Consider the following 22,658-nt stretch of genomic DNA (forward strand, 5'->3'; position numbering starts at 1 on the left):
GACTGAGACGGACGATTGCGATTGTCATCATCGAGCAATCGAAAGCAACGGTTACGGCACGCGCATTCATTCCTGTGCCCGTTCTCCCCTCCAAAAAAAAAGAAGAAAAAAAAGAGGGAAAACGACTATTCCTGTCCCCGCTTCGGCACCGGAGGCAACAAGTGGAATCTGACAATTAAGACTGCTCGCTTAACTGCGCGCGCCGCAATCGCAAGCAGGGTGAAAAAAAAAAAAAAATGAGGCCGGCCCACTACTCGGCCGAGACACGTTCGTCGCCGCTGCTCCCTCCCTTCCAAGAAAAAGGCGCGCTTGAAGCGGCAGCGCGAGGAACAGTGAGACGACGGCTGCCAAAAAGAAAACGCGGGCGGCGACGGAGCGCTCTTCACGCGTCCCCCGACGAATGCCGAGCAGAACCTGCCCACAGGTTGACTCAGGGCAACGCCACTCTAGCGCGGTGACACGATCGTCCGCGCTTTGTACGCTGCCGCACAGCTGGCACGCTGCAAAAAGCCCCAGGAACACCATCGGCTGGAACTTTTTGGACTTCTCTGCCCTCGGAATGAAAGGGACGCTAATCGTTTTTCGTCAATGCGGTCTTTTCATTGTCTTCGAGGCCTCCTTTCGGGCACCACTAGCGCACAAGAAGAAGGTCATTATACCGCAGAGCTGCAGGCCAGAAAAGAAATGGCTAGAATGGTCTGGGGACCCTCTGGGGTTAGACGATCTTCGCCTTCACGCGGGACAAACAGCCGGTGCCCCGGGCGCAATACGATAGCATGGCCAGCTGAACGGACAATGAAGAGCTACCAAACCGCCCTCGTCCGACGGGGCCATATCGCATCCAGAGTCAACTCCAGCAACGCGACGAGCACCAAAAGATAAGCAAGGCGACTACGCGAACGCCTTGCCGGTTAGCCGGCACCGAAGGCTTCCCGCGAACAACGTGGGCATCGCGAGGGAGACACGAGGCAGGACAGCCGCTTTTTCAAGCGTGCTCAACAGTACGCGGAGCGCGGGCCGCTGTTTCACCACGAGGTCAGCGCCCAGCGCGTCGCGCGACGACGACACTTCCGCTGCTCGGCGAACCAGACCCTCCCACTAGCGTAACACCCGAGTCGTATGTCGGCGCGCGCCACATGGAAGGGGTAATAGGCAAGTAAGCCACGCGAATGCGCAGTAGGAGATAGGCTGAGTTGGTCGACAACTGGACAACCTGCCCCACGGGCCTCCTTGTTCACCAGGTCTTCGAACGATGATGGGTCCATGGATGATAGAAGCTTCGGTCGCTGCTGCTGGCGACAGACCACCCCGAAACCAACCTCCCCGAATAAAACATCCCAGGAAGAAGGGGGGGTGGGGGCAGAGTTCGGGGGCTCCGACGCAGCGAAAGGTTGTGGCTACCAGTTACGAAGGGTACAACCATTATCACCATCACAGTCGACTGACACAATGCCTTCCTTATTGAAGGCAGCGCCGAACTGAAAGCACGTTGGCGACTGGCAGCAGCCAGAAAATAAGGGGGGAAAAAATGGCCGGTGACCACAAGTGCGAGAAACACGACGAAGAGGAAGTGGTTCGGGAGCGGCTCACTACTACTTAGCCAGGGGTAGGAAACTTCAGTGTAACCCACTGTCCAGCCAATACACACGTTCAGCGCCAACTCCTCCCATAGCGGCCGGAGGACACCCAACTTGAGCATGCCAACGGTATCCGGCAGAGAAAAAAAACCATCGCCGGCGAAAATACATAGCATTTTCGGGTCCCGGTGCCTCGGACAATACTGCCAACGCTGCTGCCTATCGCTATGCGTGCGTGCGCTGGAATGATGAACTATTCAGCATCCGTTTTCTTCCAGTTACCAGGTGCGCTGAAATGGTTGAAACCGAAACTAACCGCAGTTTTCTACACTTGCGTTTGACGCCAGCAACGTATCCTCCGTCCGCTCGCGCTCGTACGCTCAGGGGCGAGCGAATAATTCTGCCCGAATTTTCTTATCTCAAGCGAGAGCAAGAAAGCCGGGGGGGCGCGCCAGAAGGCCGACCGATCGAAATCCGCGGCGAAAACGAAGTCGTCTCTATCCACTGCTTCCAAACTTACGTCGAAGTACTTGTCCAAATACATGCGCTCCGATGCGGCACTGCCGGAATTCTGGAAAAAGGCGGAGAAAGAAAAAGTAAAGGAGAAGGCAAACACAGAAAATTACAAGAAACAAATTTTGGCGCTAGCTAGCCGAGCCGCGAGAAAAAAAAGGAAGAAAGCATGGGCCGAGCAGCGATGTGTGTGTGTGTTTTTTTTAAAACCTCCTCGAGCGACAGCTCAGCTGGGAGCCAACACAGGCGGCGCGAGCGCGCAAAAACAGAAAACGAAACAAAACAGATCAAGAGGCAGGCGCCACAGGTGCCAAAGGAAATGACGGGGTGAGCGGCGGAGGAGAGAAGCGTACGCGGTCTCGACGTACAAACAAAACGCTTTTACAGAAGCTGCCCGCCCCTCGACACATCATCGCAGACTGGAAGATCAGAATGGACGCCCGGGAAACGTGCGCGAGAACGCTGCCGACTACTTTGGCGACACGCTCGCCGCCACGTCTACGGTCTTCGCGCCGCTTCGTGAGAAAGAGAAGAAAATATCACGGCAGGGGGCGAGAAGGAAGGAGAAAGCTGGCCGCTGCTCTCTTACACACGGTCGCGCTTTACGATGACGCCAGAGCAAATCAGAAGGACCACGTTCACGCTTCGGGGCGAAAAGCAAAAAAATACCAAAGCGAAACGGGCACGGACGACACACAAGTACAACCGAGAGGCGAGGACAGCAGCATCGCTCCCCGTCCGGAAGGCACGACGACCATCTGCGGCCGGTGGCGACCACGGCGGTGAAGGGACTGCAGCCCAAGACGCACACACACACAGACGCACGGGTCGGGCGGGCTGCGTGCAGTCGACCGAGCGTGCAGTGGTGCAGGCACCGAAATAAACCGACTCGCCCGAGGAAAAGACGACGCGCACAGTACCACACGTCGCGACCGAGCAGCGGTCCGCGGCAACACCTGTTGATCGGCGGAGTGGCGCGGGGGGTGGGAGCGGGGGGGGGGGGGGGGGGGGGGGGGGGGGGGGGTGCACACATACGGCGGCGAGTTGTACGCGCGGGGGGAGGAGGGGGTGGCGGGTGGCAGCCCCCGGCGGTCCCCCCGCGCCACAGACGGCGGCATCCGTCGGCGCGAGGCGGTCGGACAGCGGCGACCGCGTTTCCACGCCATATCCACGTCGGCGGGCGAACCATCTGGTAGCGCGGGCCGGCGGCCGCGGGGGCCGCGCCGCGAAAGCGGGTCTCGCTGCGCACCTTCTGGATGATGAAGCAGCGCGGGCTGAAGGCGGCACAGCAGAGCGGGGCCCCCGACGGCCAGTCCCAGGCTGCGGGGTGCAGGGCGCCTCCGACGAAGGGCTCGACCATGGCCCGGTGCGGACTCCGGCCAGCCCCACGGCTCTCCGACACGGCCGCCGCCGCCGCTGCGGCACGGACGGACCGCGGCGCTGACGTCGCCCCTGGCAACGCCTCCTCCCCTTCCCTCTCTCCGCAGCGGCAGCGCTGGCTCCCCACTCAGCGGGACGACGAGAAGCGGGCTCCTCCGTCGCACTTCCGCAACAAACGGCTGACCGACAAAACGCGCCATGCCCGCCGCGCGAGAGGGCTTCCCAGACGCCGCCACGCTCGCGCCACACACCGCTGCATCGACAAACGCAGATCATTTTTTTTTCTTTACGGGCAGCTGCCGAATTTTCCCTAGTGCAGTTTATCCGATTGGGTGCAGTGCCCACCGCCGGTCGGCCGTCTCGATGAGCACTGACTTTGCAGCAGCGAGCTGTGGGCACGACACCATCGCAGCCGATGCGGAAACCGCCGACGCTCTGCCAGGGCGGAGGAAGAGGGGCGTCGCGTCCCCTTTTCGTGCGCTGCCGCGTTCGTCCGGGTGCCCCGAGAGCGAAGCCCACGTGGTGCACCAGCTCGTACTCCCTCCCCCGACGTTCATAAGAGAGGGGTGGGGGGGGGGGGGGGGGAGAACGCCGCCGGCGCACACCTTGCTTCCCGCCGCCAGAGGGGTGGCGGCGACCTCCAAGGTCATTATCGGTATGCCCCGGAAATACTGCCAGAGAAGAGCGGAAACACACTGGCACGCGCAAGTATTTATAGTCGTGAAAACTCCCCCGCGCGCCAATAAGGCAGCCGGCGGCGGAGCTGAGTCACAGGTGACAACACCCTTTCCTCCTAACCACAGAATCGATGCGGAAGGAGAGAAAGATGCCAATCCAGAGCGAAAGATGACGATCGAGACGTCAGCACGGACCGCGGAGCCGGAGGAACACCGGCGGTCCCGACGCCACCACCTGTGGAGCCTGGCTCTCGGGAACCCAGCAAAACTGGCAGCATGTTGTAGGACAGCACAGCGCATCTTTTTTTTTTACCCAGTCACGAAGAACAGTCAAAGCCAACACCAGATGTCTAACAGCTGTGCCAAGCACGACTCATTAGCGCGGCAGTGGATAAAGGTCATGAGTCAAATTGCCATTTCACTGCTACAGGGAAACGAGCGAAAAGCAAAACCTGAAGGACTACAAAGACGCACGGGCCATCACATGCACAAGCCACAACACGCAAGTTTTTTACATGATCATCCCTGAATGCAGGGACCAAAACACCTTACTAACAATCTCTAGCAATCTTCCTAAGTGACGTGACATGTAAAAACTGTCATGTTCAGGGTATTCATGATGGCCTGGCTATTGAAAGCCTAATGAGATGTAACACATTGCAGGAAATTAAATAAACGCTAACTACAGCGTCATCATAAAATCCCTTCTGTAATAATATCCGTGCATTTTTGTGCAGTTCTCTACACTGAACTAAACTAGTACAACAGGCTTTAACCATAACCAAAAATTTTTACCAGATAATTGCACACTTAATCCAAATGCACATGAAAAAGCATGCCTAATGATCTCTTCTATTTTGCATTAATTCCCACCGCATGAATTTCCTGTCCTCGGTAAAAGCACACAAACATAAAACAAAAAGTTAAGTCACAAAATCAATGCTTTTCTTTCGGGAGGGGGGGGTAATGTCCCAAAGCGACTCAGGCTATGAGAGACGCCGTAGTGAAGGACTCCCTGGAAATTTCGATCACCTGAGGTTCTTTAACGAGCACCGATATCCCACAGCCTCTGTGTGATGTTATATAATTGTCTTTCAACTTTATAGCTTTCTTAATCATAACAAAAGGTTATATTTATGGTTCATACGGTCACACTTGACTTAATGACTACTATTTAGGTAAATAATCAGCTTCCTTGTATTTTTCTTATAACTTGGCTCTCCTGAATGTATCCCATTGCACACACATACAGGGATGTTTACAATTAATTGGAAAGGTCAAACTAAGCACTCCCCACACCTTATAAAGACATAGATTAGCAAAAAAATGCAATCACTGAAAAGCTGAGCGACCTGTTTTTGGTAGTGTTGCACTAGGCGAAAACAAACAGCAATCTTCAATATGGCTCAACAGGTGCACCATGGCTGTCAAGGCTTATAGTGCTGTTGGAACAACAAAAGGAATACATGCTAATCACTTTCCTGAGGCTGTTACAAAACATTTTTGCATCCAAACTATCATGCCTGAGCAGAGCACGGCATTCCACAAGATATCGAACTGCTTCAGTCCTTTCAACAGGACATCCCTCAATGCAGAATGACTAGTGCATGCTTAGTGTTCAAAGATTACGCTAAACTAACAGAAAGAATGCACAAGCAAGCATCCCGATTATGCGGCACATCAGTAGGCCCCAACTACACATAACAGAACTTCACCTTCTAAGCGCATTTGTATGTGCCTTTTAACCTCAGCAGCAAGGCTTGTACCAGAGCAGAAGAGAAACTAAACCGAAATTTCACCACCATCTAAGATCCAACTCTCAACTCGACTAAAACAAGAGAATAAGTAACTCCAACATAGCTCAAAACATGGTTCATACATTCACTTGCAGATGCAGGAACTACTGGAAAATAAATTTAAATATTTGAAAGACTAAGCACTTCGGAACAGAAAGACCACGTGAAAGCAATTGGTCAAAGAAGAAAGTATTAAAACAATTTTAAACTGATGTCATTGCTCCCTGGAGGCTCTTGAGCATGACTGAAACACTGCTAAGCATGGCACTGTGCATTGCTCACATGGTCATAGCCTACTAAATTCAAGCCATTGCTGTCGAAACTAACACCACTGCCCAGCAGTCTCACCTAACCTGCAGAACATATCTACCTCCACTGCACTGCTCGTTACCAGTTTTAGGAAAATTGGGCAGCTGCTGTTTTGATAGTTAACCACAGCACCAGTGAAGTGCAGAGCCCAAGAAAAGCTCAAGGGCTTGGAGGAAGAACAAAACAGGGAAGGCTGAGTAAAAGCAATAATCTTTTCAGTCGCAAATAGTAACACAATTAGGGCACTTCTCGCACCACTTGCGAAGGCCCCAAACAGCTGCTTAATTGCACCTGCAGCCTCTTTAAGGCTGAAATAGTGTGTTCGATGCAACACTCAGACAACCACAACCAAAGCTCCCAGCAGGGCAAGGTAATATAACACTGAAACCAGCATTGTGTCCTATATCACCAGAGCTATCGCTCGAAATTCAGTGCAGCAGCGTTGATATGACCTGAAGTTGTTTTGCAATGCATCAGGAATAGGGAGAATGGCTTTTGCGTATTTCTTGTCCCATAGCTGGAAGTGCTCCACTACACTTACCATACAACATTTTGCCGCAAACAAAACTAGCATCTTCATGTATGTACTACAGATGTGTGTCACACTACGTTGAATGCTGTCGCCGTAACCCCACATACAAAGAAAGCACAAAACAAGTGCATAAAGCAGCTTGCATAATTGGCTACCTCCACTACGCGGAAACAAAATTTTTGACTTCTCTGTTTGATCCAAAGGCATGCCTCCCGACAAAGGAGTCAGTAAATATTTATTATTCCTGTTAGGCCTTATTTATCAAATCTAAAACACAAAAGGAAACGAGTCAGGTTGATAGCGAAAGTAATTCCACCCTCAAGTGATGTCACGAAATAATATGAACAGCGTTAGAGCTTTTCAGAAACTGAACAAGAAATTTTTTTTTTACATGGCTTTGTTACAAGGCAATGTTTTCTATACTTCGTATGAAATTAAATGTGTAACAAAAATGCAGCATGAGTGAGCAATATTTCGCCATTTGTTTTTGAAGCAGCATTCAACCTTCAGTCTTAGGTGTCAAGAAGCAGTGTTGTTTATTCCAGATCTGAGGAATATATAAGCATTATGTGCTTAAAGGCGCACTGAAGAGGAATCTGAACTTGTCTTTTTGCCGCGTGAACTCGATCTACACGTTCCGAGCTTTCTTAGAAACTGCGATTTACTGCCCTGTGTGGCCGATTTCCCCAATTAAATCGAATTAACGTCTGGCTTTCGCCTTTTTTTTTTTTAATTCTGCCTCGTACGATGGGCGGAGGCAACCAACGCGTGGAGCGCCTTTCACACAGTCTCGTGGCGGCTTGCCGCTCTGCCATCGGCGGAGTAATACATAGTAGTCCGTAGTAGCAAATAGTCCGCGCGTATTTTTATTTCTTCGGGCTTATTTTGCGGCTATATTATCTTCGAATGAAACTATTTATTCATGGAAACCTAAAAAACAAAATAAAGCGAAAGCAAAGCCTCCACGGGACTGAGTGAAAGGCACTCCACGCGTTGGTCGACTCCGCCCACCGTACGAGGCAGAATTTTAAAAAAAAGGCGGGAGCCGGACGTCAATTCGTTTTAATTGGGGAAATCGGCCACACAGGGCAATAAGTCACTGTTTCTAAGAATGCTAGGAACGTGTAGATCGAGTTCCCGCGGCAAAAAGACATGTTCAGAATCCTCTTCAGTGCACATCAGGCCCTATCTCATAATTGTTGCTTTTGAACCAATCTTCCCACTCCTTGTGCCGACAACGCCAAGTCTACAATGATCTCAAGATGCAACGGATGTGTACGTGAAAACCTGTATAACAGTACCTGCTGCCACCACAGGGCACTCAGCCCAAACATGCTGTATTAAAGCCTGCTGCCAACAACTGTCCCAGTAATATATTGTGTGGCACTTGGTTTATCAAAGGAACATTGAAGTGAGTTTCAAACGGAGCTGCAAATTGTAAAATGATCTCCTTGGTACACTTGTAGACTGTTAGGCCATGATGCTGCCCTCACTTCACGTCAGAAAAAAATTGAATTTGACTTCCTAAGGGCCCAATGTCATACAGCATTGAAATGTTCCAGTGGGTTTAGCAAAGGGACGATGGGGCATCGCATAGTCAGCGTGCTGACTGCAGCTTAACAGCCACAGCAGCCAGAACATGACACATTTTCGAAACATTAATGCATGGCTCGCGTCAGTGTGCTTACATGCAATGGAGGAACCTACTGAATGAAGTAACTGGCATAGAAGGTGCATATGAGGCTTGACGAGAGGACATTGTGGATATGCTGCTTAATGCAAAGGTACCACCACCTCACCACACCCCTGGCTGGTGTACTAGGTCAAACTCCTCCTCTGAGTCGGTAATTCCTACATACTGCAAAAACCTGCATACAGTACGAGGTTTTTTATGTTTTAGTGCACCAAATTCCTGCCTCATACTACATGCGGATCCAAACAAATTTCAGCCCAAATGCACAGTTCCATTCAAGCAAAGACTCGCTGTTATCTTGCACTATTACCATCAGGTTTCCAGCGAGAGGAGGCGCTATCTAGTGGTGGCATCAGTTCTGTTTCAATGGTTTTAGTTTCAACGCCATTTCACAATGCTGACACCGGCCACGACGTCTACGCTAATCGGACCATGTAGGTACCACGAAAGCACTCAGCTGCGCCTAAATGGAAAGTAATCGTAGCTGCCGTAAGCATCGGCATCGTGTCAAGCGCTGCTACATGGACTGGACAAGGTACGAAGAGCCTGCAGTTGCTGCCGCCAGACAGATGAAACAGGCCTCTCCAGCCATACTCTCTAGTTAGATTGCGAACCTTCGGTCAGCATTCCCGAGGAGTCCGAAATGCGGGATATCGAATGTGCCAAGCGGCCCTGAAGAAGAGTTTCTATGGAAAGATATCTCTAACAAGAGAGTCTTGGAAGACGACACACCCTACAACATCGATCACAAACGCCCCTACTGCTGAGACATTTCCAGGGCGCACACACACGCACCAGAGCCGGTCTGCACATGAGCACGGTTTGAAATGAGGGCACGGCCAGAGCGGTACTCAGACCTGTGCATGCACACAAGTGGCACACTGGTTTATAACAACTGGAGGACCGCATGCTGCTGCGAGAGCCGGAGTAAATCTGAGCTGCTCTTTTCCGCTCGATAGGGGCAGTGAGCCAGCACCAGGCACAAAGAGATGCGTGCCTCTCTCCAACGCTTGGTGCGGGGTGGCGCCGGACACACAAGCATGTGGCATGTACACCTCGCAGCTGTCCACCAAATCACTGGGTCAAGTGCAAAATGAAGTGCAAATAAATGCGTTCAGCGAGCATTCCTCACCCTACTATACGCGGATGAAAACATTTTTTCCCCCCATTGTTATATCCCTAAATTACACCTCGCATTATATATGTGTTTTTACGGTAACAGCAAGCTAGCTATGGCATCCATGCCATGAATGCTGACCTTTTTCGGTTAAAACTGAGAAGTCCCACTACTAGTTATAAATGGAGGAGCATTAACACAAAAAGCACACAACATTTTTTGAAAAGGATGGGATGGCCTTTTAAGCCTAGTGTATCAATAAAGCACTAGCATTAGCTGCCGATAGAAATCAAGCCGATGTAATATGGCCCTACTAAATCAATAGAGATGTTGAGAAAAATCAGAGCATGCTCAATCCTGGGCTCCATTACTTTCAACCCTAATGATGCCACATTTTGTCTTGATAAGAGGGAGTAACTATTCCCTCACTAAACCATGGCTAAAACATTTGAACTATTCTGTCTCAATAGAATTATGAAAAAGAAAAAGTGTGTAAAATAATTCATTGGATGTGTATTTAGCAGACCTACTATGAAGGACCTGTAAAAACACAATTCTGCAGTGGTTCACTTTGTCTTTCTTGAAAATTAGTCATGACCAGACATGTCAACAATGTCACTCTTATGTATCAGACTTCCTGCAAATCCAACAAAGAATCAGCCTGGGAATTTCATAGTTAAGGAAATTAGTGAAATGGCGACTCACTGTCTGTTGAAGGTCGGAACAAATTTCCTGCCCGTCTCCGAGGTCAGAGGTCATGGGACAGGTCAGATGTTATAACTGGAAGAGAAGAGAATGTGATGTACAAAATTAACTTCACCAAAAGTGGAGACCGTCCTTTTTAACAAATTTAAATGTTTGCAGTCACAAACTTATGTCAAATGTGAGATCATTCAAACCACAAAAAGTGCAAACCAGTTTACTCGTTTCACCAACTGTACTAAAGGTGCTATCAGGAAATTTTTTTTCAGGCAAAGGGCTCCCGCTGACCATTGCTCTGTCTATGCCTTGCAAACGAAGGCACAGTCCATTCTGATGGGACTGGCGTTCGCACCTCACACCACAAAGCCATAACTTGAAGCACAGCTATGCAGTGCTTCATTAGCACACGGGTGCGCTTTCAGCTGAACAGCAATGAACACTTCCATGCTGACCAAGAAAGATGTGATAGACCTTGGTTAGGTGGATAGGTAGGCTTTGCAGCCAACAGTACAGGAAGGGTGATTTCATTATTCTTTTGTGTTCGCACAAAGGCATCTCCAGCCAAATGGCATCAAACATTTGGCAGCTGGTCGACTCGGGTACATAAGATGAACTGAGATTCAAAAATTCTGAATGTGACAAAGGCAACTTGCTTCAGGTTAGGAAACTGATATGGAATGACACACACAGACTAAGAGAAAGGTCCAACACTATTTTGCAAGCAACCTGCTTTCACTTTCCAGCTGATGTGTTGCATGCACTTGATGAAATGTCCCTGTTTCCAGTGTCAGTATACATTTTCAATTTAGAGGAATAAACATTTTTCAGGGTAATACAATACATTAAGATTATTAAAATAACTTTAACACTTGACTGTGTTTGAAAAATAACTATTATTAGAAATGTCGCTTGGAAAAACCAAACAGTATGGCCTCATGTGACATTATAGTCAACCAGCCGATATCATATAGGCAAGGGGAGCTGAAAACACTTGTGGTATTGCTTTAATGGCTAACTGCGACAAACTTTTTCACCCCGTAAAAAAGACTAGCTGCAGAAGCAGTGCTGCTGTTACACTGCAAAAGCGCCGGTCTGGGTGGCCAAAGCCTCAGAAACAGCCGTTACACACCCTCACTAGAAAGCCCACGAAGCAGAGGAACAAAGAGGCGACGGCGAAATCGAAGGCACAATGAGAAAACCGTCTGCCCTCCAAAAGGTAGGAGGCTGCTCACCCTTGACCAGCCTCTCAACTCACCCCTGCACACCTTCACCCTCCAGAAAAATTCTTGTCACGTTTGTGAAGCCCCAACTTAGAGCAGAAGCACCAAAGTTATCGCTGAGGGTAAATCAAACTGTTTTCACAGAATTGTCGCATCAGACGTCTGACTGTGCCACAATATTTTTTATAGTATAACAAGACAAGAGTCCTAATAACAAGAAATGGCAACCGTGATAGAAACGAATGGGTCAGGAATCGCTAGCAAAAATCAGTTTTCAAACTGAAACTTGGAAAAAAGATGGCTTTTATCAAGTGCCAGAAACGACGTACAGACAGAAACACACTGATCCACTTGGCAATCGTAGTTCTCACATTTCAGCAGCTAGCTGCTGTCCTCAGAAGCCGCACCAAGCGAGCACCCACTTCAAATATACTGTGAGCAACTCATAACACTGATCGCATGGATTTATAGTACTATGAACGAACGCCTAACAACAGAGACCTTTGTCACGCGGGTTTGTCAATGTTACCGCAACAAGAGGTGGAGTTTTTGTGAAAGCTGTTCTTCAGAGAGAATTACAAAAGACGATGCAGACTTTTGATTCATCTGGCCAATCTAGGCAAGGAACCAACAAAAACGCCATCGGTATGAAATCAGGCCACCATATGCTCCACTTTGCTTGCCGTACTTTGGAAATGCACGTGCATTCGTGCAATCAAAGCCTGAAATTTCGAAGAACTCTACCGCAGTACAAAACTTAGGACAGCAAAGCCACATTTTGGCCTCCAGCCTTCACGTTGTCCGTGATCCGTTCGCTTCAATGTAACTGGCTTAAATGGGGCTCTCAGCTACCTGCCAGATGCATGCGTTGTCAGGTACAGAGCTTTTCAAATGTTTGTAACAACAGTACTAACTGCCTAACAAACATGGAACTCTGTCATAATTAGTTTGATGACACACCCGGCACAAGAAGAAACATTCTAGCCAAAGTAAAAATTTGTTGCAGTTGGCCCCAGCACTGGAATATTTGAAAATCAATATTAAATTACAGGGCTCATGTAGAGCTCTCCTCGAATGTTCACAATGACATCCACAATCAAACAATGATGGATGTATAAGTGAACGCAGCCATCCAGCGACTACAACCCCCCCCGCCCCCCCTTAAAGGTGCACTAGAGAGTGATCTAGAAAACTATAGTTTTCACTTTCATTTGGGGGGGGGGGGGGGCAAATGAAAACAGTTATGGTCAAAGTCAACACAGACGCAAATTAAACCCACAGAAATAAAAATCCACATGGACTACCTATTATTGCGGGACTCAACCTCAGCACTCTGCAGTGGCCAATGAAAATACTATCATCCTACTATCATCCGTGAAGACACTCAAAAGTAGCTTTTATTACTCACTTTGGACTAGATGAAAGTACTAGTTTGATAAAACCGTTACTTATTTGTGGTTCATAGAATATATCACCGAAATAACAAACACGAAACAAGTGGACTGTTATGTTACTGCCACAGGGGTGATGCGCCCAACCAACCACTTCGGCTGAATGTAGTCCAACCAGCAGTCCACACATTACACCGCCAATGGCAGAGCAGCAAGCCGCCACACGATTGGCTGAACAGACACTCCTTGCATGTTTCTTTTTACCACGGCAACCATGGTGGCTGACTCCTCCTACTCTCCTTAGCGAGTTAAAAAAAATTGGGAGGGAGGGGGGCAGGAGCCAAGACATTTAATCCGATTTAATGGGGAAATCAGCCATACAGGATATCGATTAAAAGTTTTTAAGAATGCTCGGAGCGTGTAGCTCAAGCTCCCACAAAAAAGGAACTCAAAATTCTCTTTAATGCACTTTTAAGAGGTTCCATTTTGCTCAACTTGAAGTGCAAGTGTCGTGCCAGCGCAGTAGGCAAATTTAGTCTGAGCAAATTAGGATGGTGTCTGAATTTCACTATGCTCTGCACCTAAGCAAGTTTATGCAGTCAAAAGAAAAATCCATAAGTCAGTATGACAAGACTGCCTTAGCTATGTGCTCTTTCCCAGAGAGCCCACTGCGTACAGCACGTAAAAACTAAAAGAAAAAGTAAGCATGTTTGTCAATCTAGGACACCACAGCATTGATCATTCCACATGTCTAACCTCGTCACTTACATTTCAGGTGTCATGGCCTTTAATTATTAAAAATCACAGGGTGGCAATTAATACTAAACACAAAGACAACTCATTGGCTTAAGGGCAGTGAATAAAAAGGGAAGGTTTCAATTCACCGGACTATTTCACAAATGCAAGCACAAGGAGGTTTTGTAGACAATTCGGTTATTAACACATAACTGAAAGGGTAAATGTTTTGTTTTGCCAGAACTATGTATGCAAGGCTAAATTCATGCAACGATAAGCAAAGCATGCATCGTAGCAGCATACACTAAGTGCAATGAAACAAATAAAAAAATTACGAGGAACTTTAGCGGCTAAAGTGGTGAAAGGCGAAAGCCTGAGAGCTGCATTCTACTACGCGATTGTTCACTGCACATTTTGTTGGTGCATTAATTAACTGCCAATTAATGACGCTTAAGCTTCGCCTTTAGGAGTGGAACGCGACAGCGTGTTGTAGCGCTGCCACGGAGTCCAAGGAACGCCACCACCCGTTCGGCACGATGCGTTGCCCTTTGAACGCAACGCTTCTTGAGGAAAGGAAATGGGGCTGTAATTCTCTGTCATCTCGGTGGACACCTGAGCAGCACCGTACAGGAAGGGAGGAAGTGTGAGTGAAAGAAGAAAGAGGGGCCGTAATGAAGAAAATGAAAATTGTATTTGAGAAAAGGAAGTTGCGCAGTAACTGTCTCTCATATCTTGGTGGACACCTAAACCTCGCCGTAACGGGAAGGGAGGAAGATGGGAGTGAACGAAGACACCGTGTTCACTAGACGCACCTTTGTTCATTCCAAACCATCCAGCTGGCATGGCGGAGTGGTAGCGTGCTCGACTCGCACTCCGGAGACCGGGGTTCGATTCTCAAGCTCGGCCAATTTCCTACTCGGTTTTATTTATTTATCTGGTCTGACTAGAAAGGTTAATTAGACTAATTGGTTAAGTAAGCAATTAACTAAACTCAGTCAAAATTACTTGGCGCATCACTATACGATCCCTTTAATTGGTTGCATGGTTAGTAGCCAAAGTACAATTGGCCCCGTTTGAAATTCGCGCACTGTGACGTCACGACCGTTTCGACCAATTGAAAAGCGTGACATTTCTGTCGACAGCTCCTGTATACAACGAGGAGGCATTAAAGGCTTCCGCCTTAAAAAATAATGAAGCTACCACCAGCTACATGCAAACCTCGGAGCCAGTAGCACTGCACTGCTTCGGTATGAGAGCAGCTGCGATGACAACAAAGATGTGCACAAATTCCTAAGAAACTTGAGCATAGTGAATGCTGCACATTTAACTATGACTAATTAATAGCAGTGGTTATACCACTGTGCAGCTAGGGGCAACTTCCCCCCTCTATTCTATTGACGGAGTTTAAATTAAACTCAGAGTGAATTTCGATGGCATATCCAGATCAGGTTTTCATGCTCCATTTGGGGCAATGTTATTCTAATGACTGTCTGAAATTAGCCACTGACCCCAGATCATTCCACATGGCAATGAGGTTCATTCTGTCAAAATCACTATTCCACTAGGAACCCAACATTTCGTTTTTTTTCCGTCTGCTTCCGCTATAATTACTTGCCGACATTACATCCTGGCATCCTAAATGTCGCAGACGCTGCATCATTCTGCCCGACAGATTTGTAGTCCGCTAGCTCCAAGGTCTCTCTCTACTCACTGATTTAGACAATTTTTGTCTGAAGCCTGCATGACCTTGAAAACCGTGCCTCGAACCGAAACCAAACTGCTGGAGCACCTAATTCGCACTTAGCCTAACCGTGCTAAATCATTCACCATTTTTCTTGCTACGTAGGGTAGCAGCTCAAGCTCTGGAATCTCAAGCATGGAGTTGGGTGAAGGTGACTCAGAGACTGACAAGAGAGGTCACTGAGTGCAATATGACATGTAAGCAAGCATCCTTTGCTTTCAACTGTGAAGCCACCTTTTTTTGGCCATGAATGACATCCATAAGCATGAGAATGGTCTATTAGCACAGTATGCATGAATAGGTTATTTTGTTAATGCCAGGTGCTTTAGAGAAGCTTTGTGCACAAATTTTGTAATTTATGAACAAGGGTTGGAGTTTTTGTTTTTTAGTTGTTGAAAATTAACGTTTTTAATATTTACTTAAAAGCACAGTTCTCAATTTATTTGGGGGGAGGGGGGGGGATGTTATTTTCTTTGAATAATTGCTGTTTTTTTTTCCTGGAGTATAATACGGCATTCCTGCAAGGTCAAAAATCACCTGCAGTTTACTTTGCCCTTTTTTAGACAAGCAGCCAATTTACAAGTTATTATTGCAAAAATGGTCGTATTTAGAACGAAATGCTTTTGCCATTATGAAAGTTAACAGAAGTGATGGAACTGTCAGACAAAAAGGCAAGTACAAGTTTAGTTTAAAAGATGAGTTGTCATGACATCGTTGGGCTGCCGCGTGGGGATGATCGAAAGGGTGAGGCACCACGTGGGCTACACGTTGGTGGCAGCAAAGGAAATGCCACTGAACCGCTGCCAAGACGCGAACATGACACATCCTAAATAGACTCAGGCTATGAGAGATGCCGTAGTGAAGGGCTCAGGAAAATTCGACTACCTGAGGTTGTTTAACGTGCACTGACATTGCATAGTATACGGGCCTCTAGAATTTCGCCTCCATCAAAATTTGACCGCCGCGGCCGACCTTGCATCTTTCGGGTCAGCAGCCGAGCGCCATAACCACTCAGCCACTGCAGCGGCGCACTGAAGAAACCTACTTAACAAAGTAAATGCCTCAAGCGAATGACAGTGAACAAACAGCACAGAGTTAGCAGACAACATTTCACAAGAAGATGGAGCGTGCCATTCCGAGAGGTGCATAAGGTAGCAGTAATGCTTCAAAAGCACTACTGTTTTGCTTAACGTTTTAGCCACGAACCCTGAGCTGTACTCATCATGGAACAGTGTACCAATCCCCAATCCCAAGTCACACTCATTCAGCCCGATGTTACACTGCTTTAACTGCAAGGACAAGTTACAGTCGGTAACTGCATTGATAGAAATTTTCGACACTAGAGGGTGGTGTGTATCTTGGCCTGTACCTGAGCATGGCTGGAACGAGGGCAGTGCAAAGGGGGATGCGTGGCAATGGGCTGCCTCGGCCACATGGCTGTTGAGGCCATCCAGGGCAACTTGGACTGGTGATTTTTCGAGGTCCGAAATGAACAGAAAGCTGGCCGTGCCTTATATTTTGGTACATCGGCGTCAAGGATACCGTGAGCGCGTGGACCTCACGAGTGCGCATGCTGAGCAGCAAGTTTGGGTTCCTCACAAAGCCACTACAAGTCAGGAACGCTCAAAAGTGGGGCCATGAGCGCAGCATTGCATTCAAGAGGCTGAAACCTTCCAATGGCGCTCTTCCAAGCTGGAAAAAAGCTACGATTGAGCTATGCCACACTCATAAGCACACACCAGTGCCAGAGACAATTATGATAATCTTCTTTGAGGCACGCCCAGGACCACTATGGGCTTTTCTCCATCGGCAACGCTTCGACACAAGCCCAGTAATACAAGACAGGCCCTGCCGAGCAAGTGCAGAGGCACAGGAAAGTGCAGAACACAATGTGGTCCACTACATCAAAATACCACACCCCCCACCCACCCCAAACGATACCTACAGGGCACTACCACCCCTCAGGTGCTAGATTTTGCACCCTCCACCCATGACGCACCAAGTAAGGCGGTGGTAGAGAGACTGCGCCAGTGGTGGTGGTGGTTGACCAGACAATGCTGCTCCATAGACATTACAGGTGACATTGAAGGTAGTGCGGGATGCGGTGACGCGGGCTCATGGTAAGCTAAGTGACTCGCATGAGTGCAGTGCACTTATTCCTTCCTTGTCTTTTCTTTTCATGCGTTCCCTTTTCAGAAAAGGAACCCTAGTTGTTATGTAGAAAAAACAAGAAAATTCCTTGTTTTTTCTACATAATGACTAAGGTTCAAAACTTGCACCCACCAGCTGCTACGGGCATACACATCAACATCATCACGTATTTTGCACCTTTAGTGTGTTTTAAGCCTGACAACAATCATTTTAGCCCATAATCACCGGTGAGTTGGAAAGTTTTTCGGAATTAATTTAGTGGTTAAATGGTCAATGCAACGGTAGAGTCCTTTCACCACACCCCTGCCTTCTGCATACTGTTACTTTTCTACTTTGACTGACAATAACTGTTGTATCGTCAGTTTTAGCTTCAGTTTGTGTTTCATTACACTGTCTTCTCACTTGCCTATGTGTAAGTGTATATGGTTATTGGCTGTTTTGTGTCACCTGACCTTTCATTAACATAACGTGAGATTATATACACAGCAGTGAACAAAAAGATAAGATATTTCAGTTTTTTTAATTCTTTTTTTAGCGCACTAAAATTCGTGGGATGACAATAGCAGACTTTTTACAAAACAGCAACGAATGTTTATCATATTAAGTGAAAATTTGTTCTCACAGCAAATTTATTGAACAACTACTTTCTGCGCTACGTGAAATTATAGGCGATTGAGGTTTTTTATTACAAAATGAGGCAACAATTTCAAGAATTCAATTTCACAATAACCTAATGCATCAATACTTCACAGGCAAGCCTCTTCTGGCGATCACTGCATTATCCCACTGAAACATGGAGTCCAGGAAGCTGCCAGTGAATGTCTGGCCCAGGGTCCCCACTCTTGCAGCAGCTTCTCGAATCTATGCTAGGCTTTTTTCTCGCTCTAAGAACGCACGAAGCTTACCCAAATATAATCAACTGAAATGATCTTGGCAGGATGGCTTTATGATAACATAAGGTCCGTCGTCGTCTTCTTCATCGAATCTCTCACAAGCGTAAAAAAGTGCTTCAGGTCATAATAATTTTGTACATAATGAAATCTCAGATTTTTGCACGCCTATGAAAAGATAACTTCTTCAAGAACGCCCTGACAAACCTCTCTGCTCATGGTACTTTGAATACACTCAAGGAGACAAACTCCACTAGCGGAGAATGAGCCCTGTGCCATTATGTTCATGCCTCGGTGGTTTAACGTAGTAAGCTGACAACAAATATAAATTGCATTTGAGGCAACATATCCAATGGAATCGCACCATTCCCGCATGACAAGAACTACGATTCATCTAATTAAATCACTCTTTCACATTCACGGCCCATCCACAATGGGTGTTCCTTTACCTACATCATTATGGTAACCCAATTCTTTTCACAAATGTGCGAGCTTTGAGCTGGGCTCCTGTCGTTTAGTTCAGCACATTGCACATGACGTCTCATAATCCATGGAGTTACTGCAGGGCCTGATAACAGGGTAAAATCTTCTGAAATTTCGATAACAGTCAGCCTATAGAGTTTTTTTAGGCTCACGCAAAGGATGTCTTTCTCAACTACTTGGTTGGTCGCTCTGGCGTGTCTCCTGCAAAGATTGAGAAACTAAACCTCCTCTGAACTTCTCTCTCTTCAAAATATGTGAAGGTGTGGACTGCGCTACTCTGAAATCCAGTAAAATCTATTGCTGTGTCATCACATAGCTGCCGCCGTAGATAACTGCTATTTGAGAAGTGCTCATGGCATTGTTACCCTCACACTCTACCCAATGCTTATAAATACATGTAACCGCAGAATATGTCACCTGGAAGTGACAGCAAGTTTAGAAATGATTAAAAATGAACACAGTGTGAAGTGCCCATGAAAGGACAAAAATGGAAAACGAGCTGAAGGCAAACAGTTGATATTTCGAACTTATGCGAAAAAATCTTGTTAACTACAACTACTAACTACCCCACACACACAAAATACCTGTGTCCTCTGAATAAAACCATCTTTGGTCGCATCCACCAGTAAGCCTCGGCCCATGTCACTCAGCCAGGGCGGCCGAAAGACTTGTACGCAGTAGCCAGCTAGTTGTGGCATACTTGTCAGGAAGCCACAACTTTAATCAGTTAAAACCGAATTTTGAAAATTAGTTTAAATGGAACAGTCCAACCCCAACTTATGAGCTCAATCAGCCATTAGATTACACACGCTCAAGAGCATTCTGCCCATCAAGTTAAAGATGCACTGAAGAGGAATCTGAACTCATCTTTTCACCACGGGAGCTCGATCTACACGTTCCGAGCATTTTTAGAAACTTCGAATTATTGTCCTGTGCGGCCGATTTCCCTAGTTTAAATGGGATAAAACGTACCGGCTCCCGCCTTTATTTGAACTCGCCACACACTGTAGGAGGAGTCAACCAACGCATGGAGTGCCTTTCAGGGATTTGCGTGGCGGCTTCGCTTTCACTTTCATTTTGTTTTTTTAGGTTCCGTGAATACACAGATCCAGTCAGGGGCTACACAGCCACAAATTGGGCCCACGGAAATAAAAACACACGTGGACTCTTTGTTTTCACCGATCACTACGTATCACTCCGCCGATGGCAGAGCGGCAAGCCGCCACGGGACTGGCTGAAAGGTTGGTTGACTCCTCCTACTATCTGCAGCAAGTTCGAAAAAAGGCGGGCACCGGGACGTTTAACCCGATTTAAATTAGGTAAACTGGCCACACAGGTCAATAACTAAGTTTCTCAGAATGCTCGGAACGTGTAGATCAAGTTCCCGCGGTAAAAAGACGAGTTCAGATTCCTCTTCAGTGGACCTTTATATCAGGCACTGATTTGCAATGGCTGCCTAGCCGTTTCAGACTGCTGCTTCGAATGAATGAATGAAAAAATAAGACAAAAATAAAACAATGCCGCGATTTGCAAGCTAATGCACTCATACTAGAGAACGCCGTTAAAGACCTTCAAATTTAGAAAATTTAATTTAATTTCAAAATTGATCCACCCCAATCCAGATCCCTTTGGGAAAGGTTCCAGAACTTCTTCAGTTAGGTATGATATGATATTCGGAGTTTAACATTCCGAAGCCACAAGTTAGCTATCAGAGACACTGCAGTAGAGTGCTCCAAAATAATTTAGACTACCAGGGGTTCTTAAGCATGCACTGACATCACAAACCACCTGAACATTTCGCCCTCATCAATATGCAGCATGCCAAAGTAAAAAGGTGACAATTTTCATAGTAAACTCTTCTCACACCCTCCATTTTCCTTTCCATCGCTGCCAAGGACTAACTTGGACTGGATTTAATAATGTCCTCTTCATTCTCACTCCTGCTGTCACTTGTATTCAATATTTGATTGCTGTCAACCATATATCGAGTTCAAGTCGTCATTGTCCTTGTAACTATACTTCGTCTCACAAGATGTTTGCAGCACTACGAAAGGTAGAGCTCTCTCGTCCAATCAGGGCTGCAGAAACACAAAAAATAGACCCTCGAATATTTCAGGAGTGTATGACTATTAATCAAAACAATAAGCATAGCAACTTAATGCCTCAACAGAGGCCTTTAAGGGTAAAAATAAAAAATAAATGATGATAAAACATGGTTTGGACAGGTATTTTAAATGGCAGAGAGTGTTTCAATCACTGGTGATATTACCAGACAAAGCCCATACGGACACAGCTCTGCGGAGGCCTGCTGCATCGCCACTTTCCAACATGGCGTCGGTCGAGTCTGTTGTGTCTCCTGTGTGCTCTACACCGACAGTGCGCTGTTTCCCCAAGCAGGAACAGGTGGCTTTAAATGTTCTTGAAGCGCTTTGCGTCGAGTGCGTGGGCAGTTTGAGTACAAATGCGCTCATCAAGAGGACGGCAAAACTCACGCAGGTGAGCGAGCGAATGCTTTACAAGTGGACAACAAAGACGTTGAAGGCGGGCCGAGTGTTGTCACCGAAGAAGCGTGCTGGCGGAAGAGGCCGCGACCGGACGAAGAAGCTGGACGATTTTGACCCGAGCGTGTTGCGAAGGGTGGTACACACCTTTTCCAGAGAGGGGAAATTCCAACTATCGCGAAGGTGGTTGCGCATTTCGAAGAGGACGACACGCTACCGACCGTGTCCGCAGCGACAATGCAGAGGATGTTGAAGAAACTTCGCTTCCGATGCAAGAAGCGCTCTCGGAATGCGATGTTAATCGAAGCGACGCACATTGTGCAGTGTCTTCGCCGGTACCTGCGCCAGATAGCGGAGCTGCGACGCCAGGGTAGGCCTATTTTCTTCACCGACAAAACGTGGGTTAACGCCGGCCACGCACGAAGTCGAGTGTGGACTAACTACACCATCCAATCTGCACACCAAGCCCATCAATCCGGACTGTCGACTGGTCTACAAAACCCCAGTGGCAAAGGCGGCAGGCTTATTGTGACGCATTGTGGTAGTGAGCAAGGTTTTGTCGAAGGAGCAGCGGAAGTTTTCCGAGCGAAGAAAAACTCGGGCGATTACCACGAGGAAATGAACGGGGAACGCTACGAAAACTGGTTCTCCAAGAGACTTTTCTCACTACTACCACCCGGCAGCGTTATAGTGATGGACAACGCTCCATATCATTCTGTGAAGCAGGATAAAGTGCCGCGGATGAGTAGCCTCAAAAAGGACATACAGGCTTGGCTGTTTGGAAAAGGTGTCGCGTGGAGCAGCGGCATGGTGAAGGCTGAGCTCATGCAGCTTGTCAGCAGTGTGAACACAGGTGGGGAGCAATACCGTGTGGACTGCATTGCTGAAGCTGCTGGCCATCTCGTTGTGCACCTGCCACCGTACCACTGCCAACTGAACCCAGTAAAGCTTGTCTGGAGCGACATCCAAGGGTTTCGTGGCCAGCCAAAACAAGACGTTTAAGCTCCAAGACGTCGAGCCTCCGGTTTGGCAAGGCATCACGCAAGTGACTGTTGAGAAATGGTAGAATTACGTGCAGCACATTATCAGTGAGGAAGATGTGACGAGAAAACTGGACCTTAACATCGACGATGTTGTTGACCAGGGACCGGCCATTGTTGTCAACCTGGAGGATGACACAACCAGCAGTGCTGAATTCAGTTGTAATGAGGATGATGAGATGATCGAGCCCATTTAATGTGCGCTGACTT

General features: G+C 47.5%; 1 protein-coding gene across 6 annotated transcripts in view; it reads right to left on the reverse strand.

Moving 5' to 3' along the window:
- Positions 1-22,658, reverse strand: part of Larp4B (La-related protein 4B) — a 78,385-nt gene that overhangs the window by 51,973 nt on the left and 3,754 nt on the right. The window contains exons 2-4 of one of the 6 annotated variants that reach the window (XM_089543816.1): positions 10,300-10,374; positions 5,500-5,589; positions 2,098-2,148 (exon numbers count right to left, since the gene is read on the reverse strand). In XM_089543816.1, coding sequence (XP_089399942.1) covers positions 2,098-2,121 — 24 coding nt within the window. In that variant the 5' untranslated portion in view covers positions 2,122-2,148; positions 5,500-5,589; positions 10,300-10,374. Of the gene's footprint in view, positions 1-2,097; positions 2,149-3,339; positions 3,747-5,499; positions 5,590-10,299; positions 10,375-22,658 lie in introns of those variants that run through there. The other 5 variants (XM_089543814.1, XM_089543817.1, XM_089543812.1 and 2 more) reach the window with 5 other exon arrangements.

Source organism: Amblyomma mixtum, chromosome 5 (genome assembly GCF_055824585.1).
Source record: "Amblyomma mixtum isolate Tamu chromosome 5, ASM5582458v1, whole genome shotgun sequence".
NCBI classification, from domain to species: domain Eukaryota; kingdom Metazoa; phylum Arthropoda; class Arachnida; order Ixodida; family Ixodidae; genus Amblyomma; species Amblyomma mixtum.